The 22,289-nt window shown below is 36.7% G+C and overlaps 1 protein-coding gene across 2 annotated transcripts in view; it reads right to left on the bottom strand.

Moving 5' to 3' along the window:
• PRIM2 (DNA primase subunit 2) overlaps positions 1-22,289 on the bottom strand; it is a 302,377-nt gene that overhangs the window by 78,948 nt on the left and 201,140 nt on the right. For both annotated transcript variants that reach the window (XM_034648298.1, XM_034648299.1), the window contains exon 10: positions 20,004-20,189. In XM_034648298.1, the coding sequence (XP_034504189.1) occupies positions 20,004-20,189 (186 nt within the window). The remainder of the gene's footprint in view (positions 1-20,003; positions 20,190-22,289) is intronic.

Below are 22,289 nucleotides of genomic sequence, written 5' to 3'. Positions count from 1 at the left end.
ATCTAATTCATCCCCAGTAGTACTGAAATTAATTCCATCTAGCTGCCCCTTGATTATTCAGAATTCTGTCATCCCCCCATCAGAAAGTAAAATCTCTCTCTCTTTTCTAGATAATACATTTATCCATACTATGGAAAGACTAAAATTATCTTTAAAATCACGTAAAATTTTGTTAGTAACCTTGAATGTTGACATCTAAATCTAACAATAATATAGCTTTTAAAATAACATTACATGTAAACCATATGTGCTACAGAATTCATAAGAACGGAATTATTATTGTTGGTTGAAATGAAACAATATGGTTGTAAACAGAGACTAAATGGGATTGCCACAGTATCATTCAAACCGTATCCTTTGTGTAAAAGGCCTCAAGGTTCAATCAACAAAATAAATAATTAAAATACATAAAACCATAGCAAATAATCATCACCATAAAACAATGTTAAAATAATCTGTGTTAGGGGCGCCTGGGTGGCACAGCAGTTAAGCATCTGCCTTCGGCTCAGGGCGTGATCCCGGCATCATGGGATCGAGCCCCACATCAGGCTCCTCTGCTATGAGCCTGCTTCTTCCTCTCCCACTCCCCCTGCTTGTGTTCCCTCTCTCACTGGCTGCCTCTATCTCTGTCAAATAAATAAAATCTTAAAAAAAAAAATCTGTGTCGACTTATCAAAAGAGCCCCTTTTTAAAGACAGATTATTTATTTATTTGTTACTATTCCTAGAAGTTCCATAAATTGACGAACAACAGTAAAAGATGGAGAATGTCTTACATAGGGTATATCTTGGAAATCATCTTGGCTCTAGTTCTTTTCAGTAAGAACTTAGAAACTGCAGAAACATACGGTCCGAATTCACATGTGGCCAAGGCAATGCTTTGCAAGGGATAAGGAAGCAATAACAGGGGACAGGAAGTACCCTTAATTGTTATGACATCCTTGAAACTCCAAGGATCAAGCTACAGTGTTTCCGTAGTCACAATATCACTAAAGAATGAGGACACCCAGACATCAAAGCGAATCCTCAGACGTTAAAGTGAGTAAGAGCGCCAAGGTTTCATGATAAGTTAATATAGGCATACCAGGAAGCAAGAAGAAATGGCAACCAAAGTGCATGTAACATTAGCCAAAAGGAAGAACTACCCCCACCTTTAAAGACAGAAAGAATGGGACATTTCCTGGAAAATGAGGAAAAATAGTTCATAATCTCTTTTTGAATCATCTTGAGTGAAATCATTTTTGATAGTGAATATTATATTCAAATAAAACTGATAAAAATAACTGTCTTAAATTTTTGATTTCCTAAATAAATACTTCCAAGGGGAATTTTTAAATGGTTTTAGAAACTGAAGGTAGAATTAAAGTGTAACTGTGATAAAATTCATACCCAAGAGAATTTATCAACATACATTTTTTTCCCCTATGTGGGTACAGAAACATCACATCTATGATAAAATTTAAAACCATAAACGGGGAAAAGCACAATTCATCTTTAAATATGTTTAAAAGTATTATCATTAGATCTAAATTATCATAGTTATATAAATAAAAATGTCTTTAATGCACAGTTCCAGTGAAATGTCAGTTTTTACCATTCTGACATTACCTTTACATATGCATTAACTAAGCAATATCACTTAGCCACTACCTAAGCCAATGACAATGATGTATTGTTTCATAAATATTTACTCACTCTGACAAATACTTTGTTTTCCACTGCACTATCTGAATAAATCTAATAGGATAAAATACAATTTATTTGTAGAGTTTTTAATATTACTATGCAGCCTATCTGAAATGAATTTTCATCATGCAGTTTATTTTTGAAAGGCTATGGGAAATAAGTGTTTATTTATAAAAAGAACTTCTCACTAAAAACTGCCCAAGGAAGGGGACAGAGAGAAAGCTTGGATTTTCTGCATGGTGATGGCAAAGCTGATCTGCAGGGCTAGGACTTAAGTGTGTGAGGAATGATATGTATTTTTTTGAGGTCTATGTGAAAATTCAGAGAATGAGGATGACATATAGGAATCTATCTGGACAGTTGACGAAGTGTTAGTGAGTCTGAACCAATACAAAGGAAAAAGAGAAAAGTCGCAATAAAAGGCGTTTAAGTACAAAGATGTGGAGAAAAATTAAAGGACACAGTAGTTTAAACAGGATTAATTTAGCTCAAGACCCATGGACAATATTGTAGATATCAATCATTTCTCTTTTTGGGATATTTTTCCAGTGGTTGGATAAAAAGATAACCAGGAGTTCTTTTCAGATTTTTGCAGGAAAATCATCTTTCCCTTTCTCAAACTTCAGGACCTTGACTAATTTATGGTATCCTCAGGTGTGATTATCGGAGTGTTACTTTACTCACCCCACTAAGCTATTGGGATCAAAGGCCTACAAAAGCCCCAATAAGTCCAAGAATGATCACAAAGCCTGGTACCTCATTTACAACCATAACCTACCAAACAAAGGGTCTGAAACCTGAGATACAGTGAGCTCAGTATAGGCTTCGGTATAGGCAAAGGCCCACCAAGGCACGGCTTCTCACCTGATTTCTACTAAATTCGCCAAGTCCTATAGACTGGAAGTCAGCCTCAACCTATAAGGGTGCTCCATTGTCTCCTGCTGGCCTCTCCTGAACTGCTAACTTTTGGGCTAAATCTGGCTTCGTTGCAGCTCAACTTCCAGAGATCCAAATCACAATATCTAAGGGTTCTAAAATCCAATGTCTGGTCTTTCTGGATACATTTGGACAGTTCTCCTTGCCACAAGTTTCTTCATTGTAAAATGGTAAATACCAACATTTGCTCATTTCAATTCTAAGATGATAAATAACAATAGCTAAGCCTAAAGCTCTTATGCACAACCAAACTCAAGCTGTGGTTAAAATGTCATTAAGTTTTCCCTGACTACCCTATTCAAAACTATATCCCCTATCTTCTCTGCAAAACTTTCTCCATAGCACCTATCACCAAAAATACATAATACACTTATTTCTTTATTGTACTTCTCCCACCAGAATATAAACTCCAGAGGGTTGATATTTTTGTCTATTTTGTTCATCGCTATACCTCTAGTATCTAGAAGGGTGTCTAGGACATAATAGATACTCAATAAATATTTGTTAAATGGAAGAATAAAACACACATTAAACATAGCACCCAGAAAAAGATAGGTTAGCCTAGACATACCTGAGATAGTACAAAAGAAAATGACAAGCTTATTCTGAGGACCCTAGGTCAAAAAGCAATCTACTCCTTTTGGTCCCTCATCAGTATCGTCCCCAACATCCAAATTTTTTAACCTGAGTATCTATGCCTCATCCTTCACTGAACCTATATTCTCACTTAAAAGCCTTTCTTCACTGGGATTTTTGCCAGCGTAAAACATTAACCATCTAGACCTCCTCTTGAGCAAACATCCCTCAATGTCTTACCTGATTAGGGTTCCCACATTTCTGACTGAGCAGAATACAACCATAACCACACCTTTAAGGCACAATCATTCTCAGAGTCCCCACACCCCTGGAAACTTATAATCTCTTACTATAAAGAGAAATGCAAGTTGACAGGTGCAAAACAGCTATTTGGTTATTTTTTAAATGAAACGAAATCCTAGTTTATACAGAAGTAAACTAACTGGAAAGATGATGTCAAGTATTTTTTTTTTTTAAGTAAAACAAGAAAAAAATCAAGGAAGGTTTATAGGAACATGATGAATGACAGAGACATAAAGGGTTAAGACGCCAAGAATATACCTTCTCCACACACCATGCCCTTGAGATCCCTTTAAAAAATTTTAATAAATCTTCCAGTGGGGGGGAATCCCTCAGTATCAGAAGTCTGACCCAGTTTAGAACTTATTCATACCCAATTTATTTGGAGACAATTTACCACCAAGACATGGTAATATAGACATACTCTGAAATGTTAAACTGGTACCTTCTTATTGTCATTTTCTCCTAAAAGCAATGCATACATGAACAAAATTTTATAAAATGTCATTTTAATACAACCTAATCTATAAGGTATCACTGATAAGACAACAGTTATAAATGACTGAAGTTTAAGTCTTCTACTTTTTACCTCATTTTCATAATTTAAGAATTGAAAAGCATTTGGAGTAGAACACCAAAAGCAACTAGACTTACTAAAGCTAATTTTTTCCAGAATAGTGTTGGGAGGGAGGGATAATAACATGTTTTATTCTAATGATAGACTTAACACACTACATAATTTAATTGAAAATTTGACTAGCTAGCCTCTTGACAATTCATGAAATCAAGTCCAACCTGCTCAAATCAATGTTTAAATATTAATTCTTATACTGTGTTATCTAAAATTTGTACTCCAAATGCAATGGAAGGCATGGAGATAAGAGATAAATCCTTAATATGCACACATCTTTATCATACGTTAAACTGTTTAGAAGAGAAAACACAACAGAAATTTTGCACAGTAAAACTTTAAAAAATATGCTCCAAATGACTTGGTAACTGCTAAAGGTACCTTTAAAATTGGTACCCAAGAACAACAGTGAGATGAGACTACTTTTGCAAGAAACTGTTTTTTATTGCATTCAAATTACTTTCCTAGGATATCAGGGATGCGAATATTCAAGCAAAACAAAGTCTGCTTTGAAAGAAAAGCCAAAAACATAATCAATTATTATAATTAACATTACCAATTAGTAAACTATTAAGGTTTCAATCTACAAGTTAAAGGTATAATTATAAATACATTGAGAAAACATGAAAGATTACAGAATAACATTTATTGTTCTTAAATTATTATTAACTAATATTGGTTTAACACTTTACAGATTACATAGTATTCCATGTATCTTACTTAATTCTTTGCAACATTTTAGCAGGCATTACTATTGTCCCCATTTTAATTGATGATATGATTGAATCTCAGGTGATTAAAAAAAATGAAATAAAGAACATAGGAAGGACTTAATAACAGCACGCCTGTTTCGCCAGTTCCTGAACCTGAATAAATTTTACCTTCTGCCCTCTCTGCTTCTGCTCTAAGGCCACAAGACATTGCTAGAGAAAGCAATACAAAGTGCTGGCTTAGCCAATTATAGATTTATGGCCTAGTACAATATTCTCATTAGTAAACGAGACATAAATAATACCTATTCCCTACGACTATTTTAAGGTTTCCATGAGACGGTGCAATGTGAAGTATTAATTATAGTGCTTGGCATATGCTAGGCTCTCGGTAAATGATCAAATTGTAATCATTCTGTAGCTAAGCAATCGTTTTATTTATTTTAGGTGAACTCCTTAGCATCTTTCCAGAAAGTGTGATTCTACACTCTCTTCAACTTCCCTTAAGCCTAAATGCACCCGATCCTTCTGGTAAATAATTTGCCTGCCTACTTTATTGAAAAGATGGGCGGTCAGCATGAGCTTCCCCAGCTCTTCTTCCTTCCTTCAAACACTTCTTTACCAACTTAAAATCTCTCATACATTCTTCAGATCTCAGACAAATAGAGATCCTCACTAAACTCCTTATGTAATTCATTCATTCATTCAACAAATTTTATTGAACAGTTATGACCTTTCAGGTGCTATGCCAAGTGCCGAGTGTCTGGTGGTAAAAAAGGCAGATATAGTCCCTACTCGCAGGGAGCATCATATGGGAGGAGATATTTACTATAATTTATATATACAAATTACCTTTCCTTTTACTCAAGCCTTGTTTCCTCAATTATTCCTGGCACATCTCCATTTCCAAGAGTTTCAATGATTCTGCCCATGTGAGCATGAAAACAATCTCTGTTTGGCCCAGTCGTCCTCTATAGCTAATGTTCTGTTTCTTTTCTTCCTGACTTCTCAAGACTTCTAGAAATAAATACTCTATTTCCACATATGGTCAATAAGACTAGGAAATCTGTCTTCTGTTTTTTTCCTAGAATGACTTCCTAAAAATAATATTCATGCTAAAAGTAGCAAGTACATCTTATTTTTGAAATTCTCCTTTTTTAGTGCCTAGGACCCCGACTGTTTTCTCCTTTTTACTCTAACATTTTGGATAAATTCTGCTTTTACTTTAGGTTCCTCCATTTCCATCTCAAAAAGTGGGTAATCCCTCACAGTTGACTCCTCTGCTCTAAATTTCTCTCTATACTCTCCATAAGCCAGCTTATTTACCTTCAAAGGATTTTCCTCTCATTTTATTTCAATGACTCTCAAATCCACATGTCCATGTTTCTTCTCACAGAATAGTGCCTTACACAATATAAGTACTCAATAAATAATCGCAGAATGAAGTCGGGAATAAACCAGCCAACCAAACAACTAACAAGAATTTCTACTTGGACGTCACATCAAGTTTACACCTAAAACCAAACTCATGATCAATTTCTCCTCCACTCTAATCCCAGACAGCTAGCACCCTGCCCATCACCTTTCTAATTACTTAGGCTGATTACCTGAGTTAAATTTCATTCTTTCCTCATGCTGCTCTATAAACTATTTCTCAAAACATTTCTTAAATCCACATTTTCCATTTTGTTCTTATCACTATCACAATAAGACCTAATCTGGTCAACTATTTATCCCATTCCTACTCTCCCCATTTCAAGTGTGCATGCTTTCTTCAGATTAATCTTCTGAAAAATAATTCCCTTCCCAATATAAAATTCACTAACGACTTCTTTTTCTTGACTAAAACCGAAGTTCATTTAAGCAACTACATTCTGGCACTTATCTCTCTTTCTTCTCTTTTTCTCTCTCTTCATCCCCTACTATTTTTCTAAATTCTATACCACAAATAAACTAGAATAGTATTTTAAAAACATTTTTAAGTAGCAAAATCTTCCATTTCAGTGAAATCTGACACAGAATTCCAATATATGAAAGTAGATGAAGACACAAATACACTTGTTAAAGGGGAGAGGGGGAGCAGGGCACAAATCAGACAACTCAATCTCCCTGTGACTTTCTGCCCCCTTCTGCTAATCAAACCCAAGAGCGCCCAAGAACACAGCCTGAAATACATTTCACTAGTCCATACTCCTAGAACACTTCCTAAAACAAACTGTCTCTGTTGGAATTTGGTTTCTAATTTCCTTCTTCTCCCTTAACTTCCCTCTCCATTCTAGGCAACATGAAACCTCTTACTAAGCCCGCACTAACTTTATTCTACCTGTGGAAACTTTACTGATTACTCCATGTCAAGCTAACCTCTCCTTCCCAGGAACTCCTAGAATAAGAACAGCTAGCACTCACTATATGTAAGAATCTTACCAAACCTTGACTGAATCCTCACCATAATCAATAAAGTATAGAGACATATCTGTATATCTACATACATACACGTGATTACCATCCACATTCTATAGATAAGGACACATATCAGATGATTTGCCAAAAGTCTGCATATAGTAGAACAAATCTGAACTCAGTCTGACTCCAAATATTTATTTTATATTACTTCTTTCCAACCTTTTTCATGTCACTAAACACATATAAAATGATATTTGTAAAGCACTCTACAATAAATGGAAGAAACTACTCACAGCTGAAGGCAATTAGCTTTGAGTAACCCAGGTCCAGACCAGCTTCCTCAAGCGTTCATGGAGTCAACACTGGAAATACTGGAAATTCATGAGCAGTGCGCCAGAGAAGAAGCTGCTATACATATTCATTCATTTAGTATATACTAGTAACTGCCATGTAGTAAGGATTCAAATATATATGTGTGAGTTACTGATAAAGGACAACATACTGTGCTCAAATTGCCTAGAGGAGAACAAATGAGAGCTGAAGATTTTCAATGTCTATATTTTGATAAGCTAATAACCAATTTATATATCTATAAGGACAATACCTAAAACACTGGTTCCCGATCTTTAGCATGCATCAATTTCTCCTGGAATTCTTGTTAAATCACAAACTGTAGGACCCACCCCCAGAGTCTGATTCAGAGAATGTGAATTTCTAACAAATTCCCAGGTGATGAAGCTGATGCTGCTGGGATGAGTCTTGGGAGAACCGCTGGTCTTAAAAACAAAAACCTCAGCAATAAATATGACTCCTACACCACCACGCTCAGCCAAATATTTACTCCTTTGCTGATCAAATTTTAATGACATAAGTCTGTTTCAAGTCATGATGAAGGCAGGATTCTAGGACCAAAAGCTTATCTTTTTAAACAGTGCTAAATACTCCTTTACCCAATTATAACAACATGTAGAAGACCTTAAGTGTGCGATCATCAGGGACAGGAATTTCAGCAATATAAAATGTATGATCTATATTGTGCTTAATATCCAATAGAGCCAGGTCAAAGCAATTTAGAACAACAACACTGTAAGCAATCTGATTAAGAGGACACATTGCTTTGACTTTATTAGAAGAATTATCTGGTTCAATTTAACTCTTAAAGCTAGTGGCTGATACAATTTAATATTCAAGTTCCAAAAAGCGTTTTAGGGGTATGTTTTTTTCAGGCTTTAAACAGAGGTTTGATTAATTTTATCTCTTACACACAGGGTGAGGTTTTTTCCTCAGGTAGACTGGCATGTAAATTAAAATTACACCTAAGAAAAACTTGCATAAAACTGTACTATAATTAAATCTATTTTACTTCCATAAAGCATAGGTGCATTTATTTTAGAAATCTAAGCAATTATTTAAGGAATAAGACATTTCAAATTTCAAATACCTCTTGGAGAATCATTCACAAATCCAAAGAATCCAGTTTGACAACCTAAGTGCAATTTTATAACGTCCTCACCCCCCAAAAACCAGCGTAACTGAAAAGGCTTTGTTTTTGAAGTTCTTGTCTGACAGAGGCACAGGAAGAACCTAAACTCATTTCCTCCGTGGACACACCAAATCCACAGGCCTTCACAGAATATTACCTCCTGAAGAAGAACCAAGGGCTGACTGAACAGCTTCTACAGGACAAAAGAGACAATGGCAAAAAGAACAGCACGAAAGACAGGTACATGGTAATGAAGGGACTCTTCAACCTGAATGCTGCAGTGGGGAGGGACAGTACTGAGGGACCAAGAGCAGACTCATCTGCCCTGGGACACAGGGGAAAAAAAGCCCTGGTTTAAAAGAGCAACCAGCATAGAAAAGAGCCATCCCTAGAACTCTGCCAGAGGGCCGGGGTGCTGCTGGAACTCTCTCTCTGGGTCTAAGGGACTGGTGAACACCACGGTTTACACTTCCCCTTCACTTTGAGAGGACACAATGAAGCAGGATCCGGTCACCACAGCCGGCTTGCCAACTCATCCAGCACCAGGTCCCTAGCCCACCTCAGCCGGAGAGGCACCAGGGCAAGGAAGAAAGGGGCAAAGAAGAAAAGCCATGATTTCTAAGGGCAACTAGCACACAAAAAGGCCAGCCCTGGAACTCAGCCAAGCAGCAGTCAGAACTCTCTACAGGTTAGAGGGGCTGGCAAAAGCCTTGGTTTATGCTCCCCCTTCATTTTGATAATGTGAAAGGGGGCAGGGTCCACGCACCCCAACTGACCTGTCACCTCTGTGAGTCCTGCGCCCACACCAGCCCTAGCCGTTCGACCAAGGTGCCCCAGGGCAGCGTACACGGGGATACCCCTGAACACACCAGGTTCAGAGCACATCAGCTGCAGACATAGCTTGCAAGGGTACACCCAGTGCAGAGCAACCTGGGACCTCGCAACCAACACCTGCTTCCGTTCTAGCCACCCTGACAAGGTGCACCCTGTGCAGAGTGCCCAGAACATCCAACCCAGGGGCACCTGGCTGGCTCAGTCAGTGGAGCAAGCAGACTCTTGATCTCAGGGTTGAGAGTTTGAGCCCATGGTGCATGTAGAGATTATTAAAAAAAAAAAAAAAAAAATCTATTAAAAAAAGAAAAGACACCCAACCCATACCAGCCTCAGCTGCAGCTACCCTGCCAGGGTGCCCCCTGTGCTGAGCACCCTGAGACACCTGGACTTATGTGCTTTAGCTATCCTGCCAGGGCACCCTATGCATGGAGAGCCCAAAGACCACACCAGCCCACACCCATTTCAGCTTTAGCTGTCCTACCAGGGCGCCTTCTACACAGAGCCCCAGGATCCCCAGCTTGCACGCCCTTCAGCTTCAAGTGTCCAGCCAGGGTGCCCCCCTGCACAAAGAGCCCCAGGAACCCCTTAGCCTGCAAACCCTTCAACTTCAGCTGTCCTGACAGGGCATTCTTTGCACAGAGAGCCTTAGGAGCACCCCAGCCTAGACCGACTTCAGCTCCAGCACTCTCCCCAGCGTGGCCCCATGACCCCTAGGCCATACCAGCCACAGCTCCAGCCAGCCAGCCAAAATCACAAGGCACACATGGGCTACACAGAGAACAACCATACACAAAATCATTTCTTCAAGTTTAGAAGAAGTAACTGTTCCACCTAAATCACAGAAACAAACAAAGAAAGTAAAGCAAAGTGGGGAAACAGAGGACTATGCTCCCCCAAAAGCACAAAAAACCCCTCAAAAACAAACAAACAAAAAAAGAAGAATATGCCTGATAAATAGCTTAAAGTAATGATCATAAAGAAGCCCACTGGAATGGAGAGGAGTGTGGAAGGACTCCGTGAGAAAATATAAAAAAGAACCAACCAGGCTGAAGAATACAATAACTAAAACAAAAAATACACTAGAGGGGGACAAAAGTAAATTACTGAATGAAGAAGAATGGATCAGTGACCTTGAAGACAAAGCAATTAGAAAGTACCTAGACTGAAGGACAAAGAGAAAAAAGAACTTTAAAAAATGAGGATAGGTTAAAGGATATCTTGGACAAAATCGAGCAAGGATTCACATAACAAGGGTCCAAGATGGAGGAAACAGAAGAGGCAGAAAACTTGCATGAAAAAAATAACAACTGAAAATATCCCTAAACTAGGGGAAAAAATAGACGCTCAAGTTCAGGAATCACAGAAAGTTTCAAACAAGATGCCCATGAAAATGAAAGAGGAAAAAAAAGTCAGGGTAGAATTACTTCTATCAGACAAAATAGGCTTTAAAAAAAAAAAAAAAAAGACTGTAGCAAGAGATAAAGAGGGGCATTACATAATGATAAAGGGATCAATCCAACAAGCAGATATAACAGTTGTAAATATCTATGCACCCAATATTGGAACACCTAAATACACAAAGCAAATATTAACAGAAATAAAGAGAGTAACTGACAGTGATACAATAATAGGGGGGACTCTAAAACCCCATGTATCGGGGCACCTGGGTGGCTCAGTCGTTAAGCGTCTACTTTGGCTCAGGGCGTGATCCCAGAGTGCTGGGATAGAGTCCCACATCAGGCTCCTCTGCTGGGAGCCTGCTTCTTCCTCTCCCACTCCCCCTGCTTGTGTTCCCTCTCTCGCTGACTGTCTCTCTCTCTGTCAAATAAATAAAATCTTTAAAAATAAATAAATAAAAATAAATAAAAATAAAACCCCATATATCAATGGATACATCATTCAGGGAGAAAATCAATAAGGAAGCATATGGAACATTTTCCAGGATAGATCATACATTAGGCCACATAACAAATCTCAATAAATTTAAGAAGACTGAAATCATATCATGCATCTTTTCTATAAACGACCACAGTATGGAAATCAATCACAAGAAAAAACTGGAGGGGCGCCTGGGTGGCTCGGTCTCTAAGCACCTGCCTTCAGCTCAGGGCATGATCCCAGAGTCCTGGGATCGAGCCCCTCATCAGGCTCCTCCGCTGGGAGCTTGCTTCTTCCTCTCCCACTTCCCCTGCTTGTGTTCCCTCTTTCGCTGGCTGTCTCTCCCTCTGTCAAATAAATAAATAAAATCTTTTAAAATAAAAGAAAGAAAGAAAGAAAAGGAAAAAAAACTGGAAAAAACACAAACACATGGAGTTAAACATGATACTAAACAACCACTGGATCAACAAAGAAATCAAAGTAGAAATCAAAAAATACATGGAGACAAATGAAAATAAAGCACAATGATCCAAAATCTTTGGGATGCAGCTAAATCAGTTCTAAGAGGAAAATACACAACTACACAAGCCTACCTCAAGAAACAAGAAAAAACTCAAACAATCTAACCTTACATCTAAAGGAACTAAAAAAAGAACAAAGTCCAAGGTTAGAAGGAAGGAAATAATAAAGATCTGAGCACAAATAAATGGCACAGAGACTAAGAAAAAAAAAAAAAAATAGGAAAGATCAATGAAACCAAGAGTTGATTCTTTGAAAAGAAAAACAAAATTGATAAACCTTGAGCCAGACTTACCAAAAAAGGGGGGAGGAGGGAGGGAGTGAAAGAGAGGGACGACCCAAATAAATATAATCACAAATAAAAGAGGAGAAATAACAACCAACAGCACAGAAATACAAAGGATTGTAAGAGACCATTATAAAAAATGATATGCCAAAAAATTAAACAACCTAGAAGAAATAAATTCCTACAAACATACATTCTTCCAAAACTGAATCAGAAAGAAATAAAAAACATGAACAGAACAATTACTACTAATGAAATTGAAATAATACTCAAAAAACTACCAAAAACTGGAAGTCCAGAATGAGATGGATTAAAAAGATGAATTCTATCAAACATTTAAAGCAGAGTTAATATCTATTCTCAAACTAATCCAAAAAAAAAAAAGAGAGAGAGAGAGAGAGAAACTGAAGGCCAGCATTACCCTGATACCAAAACCAAACACACCATTAAAAGAATATATTGCAATATATCACAAATATTCATACTTAGTAAAATTAAAGCCAAGAATAAAAACCCTACCTTATGCAATGAATGTTTGGGAGTCAGTTATACCCTAAAGCAATTAATTCACATGATCATTCATAACACAGAATATTCGCTTGGAAATGGTTGATGTTTTAATCAAAAATCCCTTATCCACTAGTACAATAGGCACTCAAATAAAAATGGTATTCAAATATACTGACAAAAAGTCTCCAAAAAGAAGCCTGAAAGCAACAATTTAAAAATGACAACAACCAAAAATCTCAACAACTTCCAAATTAGCTGACCAAAAAAGCCCCCAAAAAACAAAACAAACAAAAAAAAGCCCACAGTGAATTAAAAAAACTAAATAACAGAATAATTATCAAATAATGAAAGAAAAACAAGTAACAGGAGCATGAACAATGCTTTGCCTACCTTTCATTTCTTGTTCATTGTACTTCTTTTCCTTCCCTACCTCTGTATTCATCCATGTCATTCACTTCATTCATATCCCAATTCAAGACTGATGTTCAAGAAACCTTCTCCAACATGATCCACTCTACTAACTTCCTTCAGCAATACTTTCCTTTTCACCACAATGTTTTGCAATTGTTTTCTAGTTACTTCTATCACTCAACTCACCTTATTACCACAGCAGATGAAAATCCTAAAGCAAAAGCGTGTTTCAAAAATTAATGTTGGCCCATATACTCAGATATCCATATTTAAAGAAGCCAAACTCATTTGAACCAAGTGGAAATTCAAGTGGAAACTTGGCTCGGACTATTTTCTCTTTCTCAGTAAATCTTCATAACATCTCAGCTTCATCATACAATGTTAGTAAATATTCAAAGTTATGAAATTATGTATGTTTAACTAAACTACAATCATCAATTGACCTTACATAGATGACCTGATCCCAGTTAGCAGTTACTTAGCTAGCAAGACCACTTCCTACTGGCCTACTAATCCATCTATCTTTAGTAATCGTGTTAAAATAAAAGCCTGTATCTACAGACTCTTCTCTAGCCACAATTACACTTCTACAGTTCAGATTTCCACCACCTGTAGGAGAGGTTACAACTCTTTGACCTACGGGTTCCTTGACATGCAGTCCCCCCAACATGGAACTCCCTTCTTGCTCTCTAACTTTACCTGCCAAATATGACATCCCCAGTCAGTGACACATTCAGTGACTATTCTATCAGCTCCCTCCTCTGTTTTACTACAGATCCTATGACCATTTCTATCACAGCAATTATCATACTGAATTTGTATATTTGCATTTATGCTTTTTCCAGGAGTCTGTAAAATCTTCATAAATAAGGGCTATGTCTTTTATTGCAGTACCTCCAGAACAACACTTGCCATGGGGACTCAATAAAAATCTGTTGAATAATCACTGAATGCAAAGTAAATGAAGTAAGTATGTACATGTACACACACACACACACACTTCTTTGTACTTTTAATGAGAATCAGAGTTTGACTACTATATTATTTAAATATCTATAACTGAAACTAGATTTCTGGACATTAAATAACAGTGATGATAACTGGTTACCACTTCCTTTGTAGTTTTATTATTCTTCCAAACTATAATTTTGATTTAGAAAAATACATGTAAGACAACAAATTTGGTTAGCTACTAAAATAACTGTTAATGTTTCATAACTTGTTAGAAATATACCTCTATCTAAAAAGAAACAAAAAAGATTTATTATACTGAAAGCCACTTTTCAAAGCTTTGGCAGAATTTACCATGTACTCGCCAAACATCTAACAGCTGCCAGGTCTTGTGCTAAGCCCCTGAGACCCAAAGTGGAAAAGTCATAGTCCCTGCATTCAAGTAGCTCAAAATCTAGTCATAAGACACACATGAAAACAAAGATATTACAATTTGATAACAGTTCTAAAGATGGTATATACAAAGTTCAATGAAGACAGACCAATACTGGTTTTCTAGTCCTAAGCTAGCAGGGAAAAAACGGAAACTGCAGTTACTGAATAAAAAACTAAGTATAAGACAATCAGCTAGAAGCCCTGTCTTCTGCTATGATAACCTTTAAGAGTTCTTAACTGTTTTTATACCATGGATCACTTAGGCAAGCCCATGCTGAGAAATCTCTTCCAGTTCATAAAATATGTTATTTTAAGTTTCTACTGCAAATTTCAGGTTCCATTAAAAGTCTTGGTTTAATTCAGCTTCAAGTTCACTATAAATAGAATAATAGCATATTAACAAACAATCATATAGTACTGTGCTCTGAGTTATGTGAAGGAATCTGGGGAAAACAGATGAAATTTTCTAGTTTTCCATGTGTTTATTTGTATGGAGACTTATTCTTCAGTTCATCCAATAAACATTTACTTGAGTGCCTACTATAAGTCAGGCACTGTTCTAGGTGCTTGGACATGCAACAGTGAACAAGACCGACAAGATACCTGCTTTTATATAGTCTTTGTTCTAACTGTAGGATATAGATAATAAATGAATACACAGTAAATGCAAAGTAGGGGTAAGGGCCCCAAATTATAAGAGTGTAATCTGATAGTAGCAAGTAGCTGGCAGCTATGTAAGACGGCACCTCTGCATTATCAGTACCATCTACTGGAGAGCGTATGCTAGTCTGAAAACAGTTTTAAAAGAATAGGGAAATAACCAATCCAAACTAACACCTCTGAAAAAACATTTTACAGACAGATGGCTACTTTTTACATACATACTGACTTAATACACTGAATTCCTAATAAAAAATAACTAACTGAGCATCAGAACCTTAAGTTGCTTCCACAATCACATTACCACTATTCAAAAATGTTTGTAAGAGAAAACAAGAATTTGTAGACTATAATACAATAATTGCTAAACCTTAATAAAAGATATCTAGGGACATGCTACTTTAATATTTATACTCTCAATGATAGTCACAAAAACTATTACATACAATTTAGGTCATTTTACTGTCAAATTCTCCTCCAACATGAAGTATAACTTTAGATAGAAAAGTATTCATAGTATTCAACAACAACAGCAACTAAATAAATGTTTGCAACAAACACAAGCAAGGGAAGATGAGAGAAACAAAGAGACTCTAATTAGGCAGTCAATTGACTAAGAACAGAATGACTTAATATTTGGAAAGGAGTTAGGGAGAAGAAATACATAGGTCTAAGCAGTGTAACTAGAGAAGGGAGCAGTGCCAACAGTGTCGCAGCTCCAAAGTGCTGGAGGTACTACTCGTTTTCTCTGTTGCCTCAAAAGTAATGGCTAAGTACCCATGATTTTTGCTCAGATGGCCAAAGCAATGTATCTCAAAGAAGGTACAATGAGGACATACGCATGAAGAGAAAGAAATCAGACATGTGGTTACCTGGAAAGCAATAGTACAGAAGAATTTCAGTTGAAATGGACTATATCACCACAACACATTTCTTGCACTGTCAGGAAATAAGCTATTCAACAGATGTGATTGTTACAAATCATTCCTAGGTCTAACACCAAAGTCCTTTCATTGGAGCACTACAAAAAATGCCTAACATACTTGGCTCAAAATCGTTCTCTGTAAACAGTATTTTAAGCCATTAATTTTCTACACTTCTTAAAAGGAGTATTTTTAATAATTACATGTGTACTTAATAGGTATATTAATTAAACTGAACAGAATATTTTAATAAACTAGGGGATACTAAATGACATTTCACTGCAAAAGTATGTAAGAGAAGATATAATTGAGAAGAACATGAACACTTATTTACAAATACAGACTCTTAAGGGCGTCTGGGTGGCTCAGTCGCTTAAGCATCTACCTTTGGTGCAGGTCATGATCTCAGGGTCCTAGGACTGAGCCCCACATGGAGCCCTGCAAGGTGCCCCACATCAGGCTCCCTGCTCAGTAGGGAGTCTGCTTCTCCCTCTTTTTCTCCCCCTGCTCCTGCTCTCTCTCACTCACTCTCTCAAATTAATAAAATCTTTTTAAAAATTACAAATACAGACTCTAACAGAACACTAGAGAGACACAGTAAATTATAAGGGTAACTTAAATACTGCAGTCAAATAATACATTTCCTGTAATCAATAATAAGGTAATGAAAATAGAGACTGCAATATATTATCTAGAAAGGTAGAAATTATTTATTGACTTTCTTTTACAATAATTTTTGAGGAAACTACTTTCACACTGCAAAATAAAAAGCCCACTTAAAATTTTTTTGCAAACACACAGGTTTGAAAACAATTACATACTCAGGACACTATACATAGGCTGTCCCAGATACACAGAAAAGAAGGTGGTCAGTGACCAGGTGCACAAGACAAGCACCTAGCACTCAAAGTAAGTTTCCCCTTCTCTCACTTTCCTCTTCCCTTCTTCATTTACAGCACAAACCAACCTAAAATGCTAGCTCAACTTCTCTCTCTTTTCACTCTAAAACCATGGCTAACTTTCTCCACAGCTCATAAGTATTTAACTACTGTGACAGTTAATTTTACGTATCAATTTGATTGGGCCACCGGGTACCCAGACATTTGGTCAAACATTATCCTGGGTGTGTCTGTGAGGGTGTTTACAGATTAGATTAACATCTGAATTGGTACACCAAGTAAAGCAGACTGCCCTCCCCAATGTAGGTGGTCTTCACTCAATCCTTTGAAGGCCTCAATAAAACAAAAGGCTGACAGACCCTCCTGTAAGTAAGACAGAATTTCCTCTCACATGACTGTTTTGAGCTGGGACATGTGTTTTTCCTGTCTTCAGACTCACTAAAACATTGGTTCTGCCTGGGTCTCAAGCCTGCCAGTCTTCCAACTGCAACTATACTGTCGGCTCTCCTGTGTCTCCAGGAGGCTGACCGCAGATCTGGAGACTTGTCAGCTTTCGAAATCACATGAGCCATTGGATATAATAAATACCTTTTCCTCCTTCCCTCCTTCCCTCCCTCTCTTGATTCTGTTTTTCTGGAGAACCCTAATACATCTACCTACTTAATACACCAAATTCCTAATAAAAAGATCAAAAAATATTTTAAAGTAATAATATATAATGATGCTGGTGACAGAGCAAGACTGTCATAAAGCGTGATGACAGTCTAATTTAAAACCTTTTCAAACAGTCCTTTCATATAACATACATCAAAACTTTAAAGCTGTGTATAGGTTTTCACCAGGTAAATTTATTCCCTGGTGAATATATACAGAGGACATAATCAGGGCTAAAATCAAAGATTTATGTGCTCAGGATATTGGTTGCGGTAACATTTATGACAGTCAGACACAATGAAATGCTCAGTAATAGGGGAATGATTAAACAAATTATAACTTTCAAAGGATATGTTGTCATGCAACTAATCCAAATGATATTTTCAAAAATTACTCTATAACCTGCAGTAATTAACATAATAAAATGCCAACTTTTAAAATGGGGGGAAACCCACAATGAGCTAGCTAGCTATTTACGCTAGAGAGAAAGGCTAAAGTGTGACAAGTAATTATTTCTGAATGGGGAAATGGCAAGTAAATGTTTCTGTATTTTTCACATTTTCTGTAATCAAAATATGTTACCTTATTTTAAAGGTATAAAGAAATATAATAGAGGTCTAAGGAACATCATCCAAAACTGTGTTTAAAGAAAACTATTAAATGATAAATTTAAGATTCTTTGGATAATTATCAATAAAAACAAATCTGTAAAAATTAGAAGAGCTTTTTGTAATACATTATAAAAGAATCTGAACTTTTAGGGGCACCTGGGTGGCTCAGTCGTTAAGCATCTGCCTTCAGCTCAGATCATGATCCCAGGAAAACGGGCTAGAGCCCCGCATCGGGCTCCCTGCTCAGCAGGAGGCCTGCTTCTCCCCTCTCCCAACTCCCCCTGCTTGTGTTCCCTCTCTCGCTGCCTCTCTCTGTCAAATAAATAAATAAAAGCTTAAAAAAAAAAAAAAAAGAATCCGAACTTTTAAAAAATAAATACAAAGCTAGAGATGTGCTATAAACTGAAATGCATCCTCCTAAGATTCGTGTGTTATTTGGAAACAGGGCATTTGAAGAGTGAGGCAAACCAAAAAGCAGACTCTTAACAGTAGAGAACATAGTGATGGTTATTACGAGAGGGGAGGTGGGTGGAGGGATGTGTGAAGTAGGTGATGGGAATTAAGGAGGGCACTTGTGATGAGCACCAGATGACATATGAAGTGCTGAGTCACTATATTGTACAGCTGAGACGAACATTACACTGTATGTTAACTGAAAGTTAAATAAAAACTTTTCAAAAAAATAAAAATAAGGAGGTAATTAAGGTTACATAAGGTCATAAGGGTGAAACTCTAACCCAATATGATTGGTGTCCTTATAAGAAGAGGAAGAAATATCAGAGAAGTGAACACACAGAGAAAGGGCTGCATGAGGACAGAGTGAGAAGGGAGTATCTGGAAGCCAAGGAAAGAGGCTTAAGGAGAAATCAAATCTGCCAACACTGATCTGAGACTTCCAGCTTTCAGAACTGTAAAAAATAAGTTCCCGTTGTTTAAGGCGCTCAGGCTGTGGTATTTTGTTATAGCAGCTCTAACAAACTAATAGAAAACATCATAAAGTGTCATTATAAAATGTACTTGGTAAATATTCTTTGTTCTATTTATCTTTTCTAGGAAGAAGCAAACCAAGAAATAAGCATTGAAAAACTTGATTCATGGCACAAAAGGCACAAAGAAACCCATATTTACAAAATAAAATGTTATTAGCTAGTACCACTACAGAGAAATAAGGAATAGAAGTGAGAACCCGAATACTATGAATAGATTGAAAAATAGCTCTCAGGTTTCTAGTGATAAATGTCTACCTAAAAATGCTCAATGACAGAATCTGCATAACACAATACAAAACATCTAAAATCGTTTTATTTGTTTTCAATATCTACTAGTACTGAAAATAACATTACATATGTATATATGTATGTTATGTCTACACATATTACATTCTTACAGAAATAAAACTCAGAACAAAATTTCGGTCTTAATAATGACACCTGGCAGTAAACCTACAACGAAAAAGACTCTTCATTTAAGCATTACTCTGCATCTTACATTGCTGTTTCAATCCTACCCTTTGAATTAAACTTTCTCAACATTTTGTTTAGCATCTATTTACCTGAGTTTTCTTTCTACTTGAATGAAACTGTAGACATATTTATTTTTTAGAATTTTCAACTACATTTCATAAGTATATTTTAAAAATAGACCAAAAGACCTTTAGTTTTCAAACCAAATTAAAATTTCAGTTACTCCTCTGATTTTTCAAAATTACCTTGTCTGGATCCATCTTTCCTCTGATAAATTCTTGCTTCCAGAACTGCAATGCCTGTTCCAGTGTTAAACCAATGCCCTTCAGGAAGAGGCCATACTGCATCCGGCCTCCATGACGAAGATGGTGATTGTCCCGCAAGGCTTTGTGTAACTGACGCATGCAAGGTGGGAAGGATTTGGTAGAAAGCTACAAAAGAAAAGAGTTTTTTGTTATGTCAACGATTCACCAGGTCCCTCCCTGTATCTGTTGCAAATCCAATCTAATTTGCAAATTGTAAATCAGTCTTTAGAGAATAAAAACAAAAACTATAAGGAAGTATTACTGCAATTACAAACTGTTCTCTTAATATTTTTATACTGATTGCATGTTGAGATGATAATATTTTGGATATACTGGGTTGAATAAAATACATTAAAATGCATTTCACCTCCTTATTTTTTTAAATTTTGATTAAACTTTTTCTTTTGAGATAACTATAGATTCACATGCAGTTGTAAGAAAATAATACAAAGAGATATCATGCACCCAGTTTCCCCCAGAAGACCTTGCAAAACTATTATCACAACCAAGAAACTGACACTGATACAATCCACTAGTCTTAGAGCATCTTAGCCCCCACTATTCTCTAACACTTGGCAACCACTAATTTGTTCTTCATCTCTCTATAATTTCATCATTTCAAGAGTATTAATATAAACAGAATTGTATAGTATATAATGTTTTGAGATTGGCTTTTTTACTCAGCATAATTCCCACAAAATTCATCTTAAGTTGTTGCAGGTATCAATCATTCATTCCTTTTCTATTGCTGAATAATATTCCATGGTAGGGATGTGTCACAATTTGCTTAGCTATTCACTTGTTAAAGAAGCTGGCTTGCTTCAAGCTCAAGGCTATTCCAAATAAATGAATGTACAGGTATGAATATGAAATTTCATTTCCCCAGGATAAATGTACAAAAATACAACTGCTGAATCACAGGTGAACTTTTGGAATAATCTAAATACAAAGTAGAACACAAAAATACACAAAAAAAATAAGAGAAATGGTTCTCAAAAGGTGAGTTCAAATAAATGTATTAAAGAAATCAATAATAAAAAAGAAAAACTTTCTCATTATGGTTGCAGTTGCATTCCCTTTACTTCCTCAATATCCTTCTTCCAAGACTTAAATTCTCACCCCCTCACGTATTCCTTGGCAAGTTCAACTTTGCCAAAGTGGGAGCAGGTCTCGCTTTGTTTGCCTTTGCTCCTCCCTGTAGAGAACATCCAGTTTCTTCAACCTCTCACATTAACAACTTCGAGATTCTTCCATCACCAACCTAGTCCAGTCAGGCCTCTACCCCTCCTTGCCAGGACTACTATTTTCACGCGTTGCTTCTTGTTCCTTCATACTATTACTGAATTATTTTTCTTAAACTTTGTTCCAATCCCAAAACACCAATGAAATTTAACATCCTTAGTAGGAACAGGCAAGTTTCTGTCAATGTCTCTAACTAACTACTTTTCAACTATATGTAACAGAACAACCAGGTATTGGGTGGTTTGGGAAATATGAGGATGAATAACATGTAATTTTCCCCTTTAATTCACTTAAGTGAAATAAAAGTAAACAGTCACTACTGTACAAGTTCACTCACATAACTCAATTACAATGGGAGCTCTAACAAAGGCATAAATCAAGTGCCCCAGAGGCACTGTGACAGGGAGGGCTAAAAAAGCCCAGTACGCTACTATACCAATATGAACCCTTCGCTCCAGGCAGCTGGATTATTCCACGATCACACAGTCATGTTCTGTACCTTCTCACTTCTGTCAGTCCACTGACTCTGCCTGAGGTACAACCCCTCCTACTCCTCATGCTATCTAGTCAAACCCAAGCCATTTGTCAAAACCCAGTTTAACTTCAGCTTCCTTTGGCACAATTCCTTAAATACTTTTTACTCATTCAATCTAAATATCTACTGAACACTACTCTGTGTACAGCTTTGGGAAACTAGCAGTGAGCAAAGAAGTCAAATACAAAGAGCTTACATTCAAATGGGAGAAGATAGACAACACAGACATAAATAAAGATAATGTCTAATTCCAAAAGCCCTGGAAATAAAACAGAATTATGGGATTAAGTATAAACAGGAGAGGAACACTTAAATTTAGGTAGCCAGTAAGGCCTCTCTGAGGAGTTGGCATAGCACTACAATGTATACTTTAAGTAGGATTTTAGTCAAATGAGATCCAATAATACTTTTCCAGGAGGTAAAGGAAACAAAAGCAAAGACCTCGAGAA

Source organism: Ailuropoda melanoleuca, chromosome 19 (assembly GCF_002007445.2).
Source record: "Ailuropoda melanoleuca isolate Jingjing chromosome 19, ASM200744v2, whole genome shotgun sequence".
NCBI lineage: Eukaryota > Metazoa > Chordata > Mammalia > Carnivora > Ursidae > Ailuropoda > Ailuropoda melanoleuca.
The sequence above is the reverse complement of the archived record's forward strand: the minus strand, read 5'-3'. Positions and strand labels throughout refer to the sequence as shown.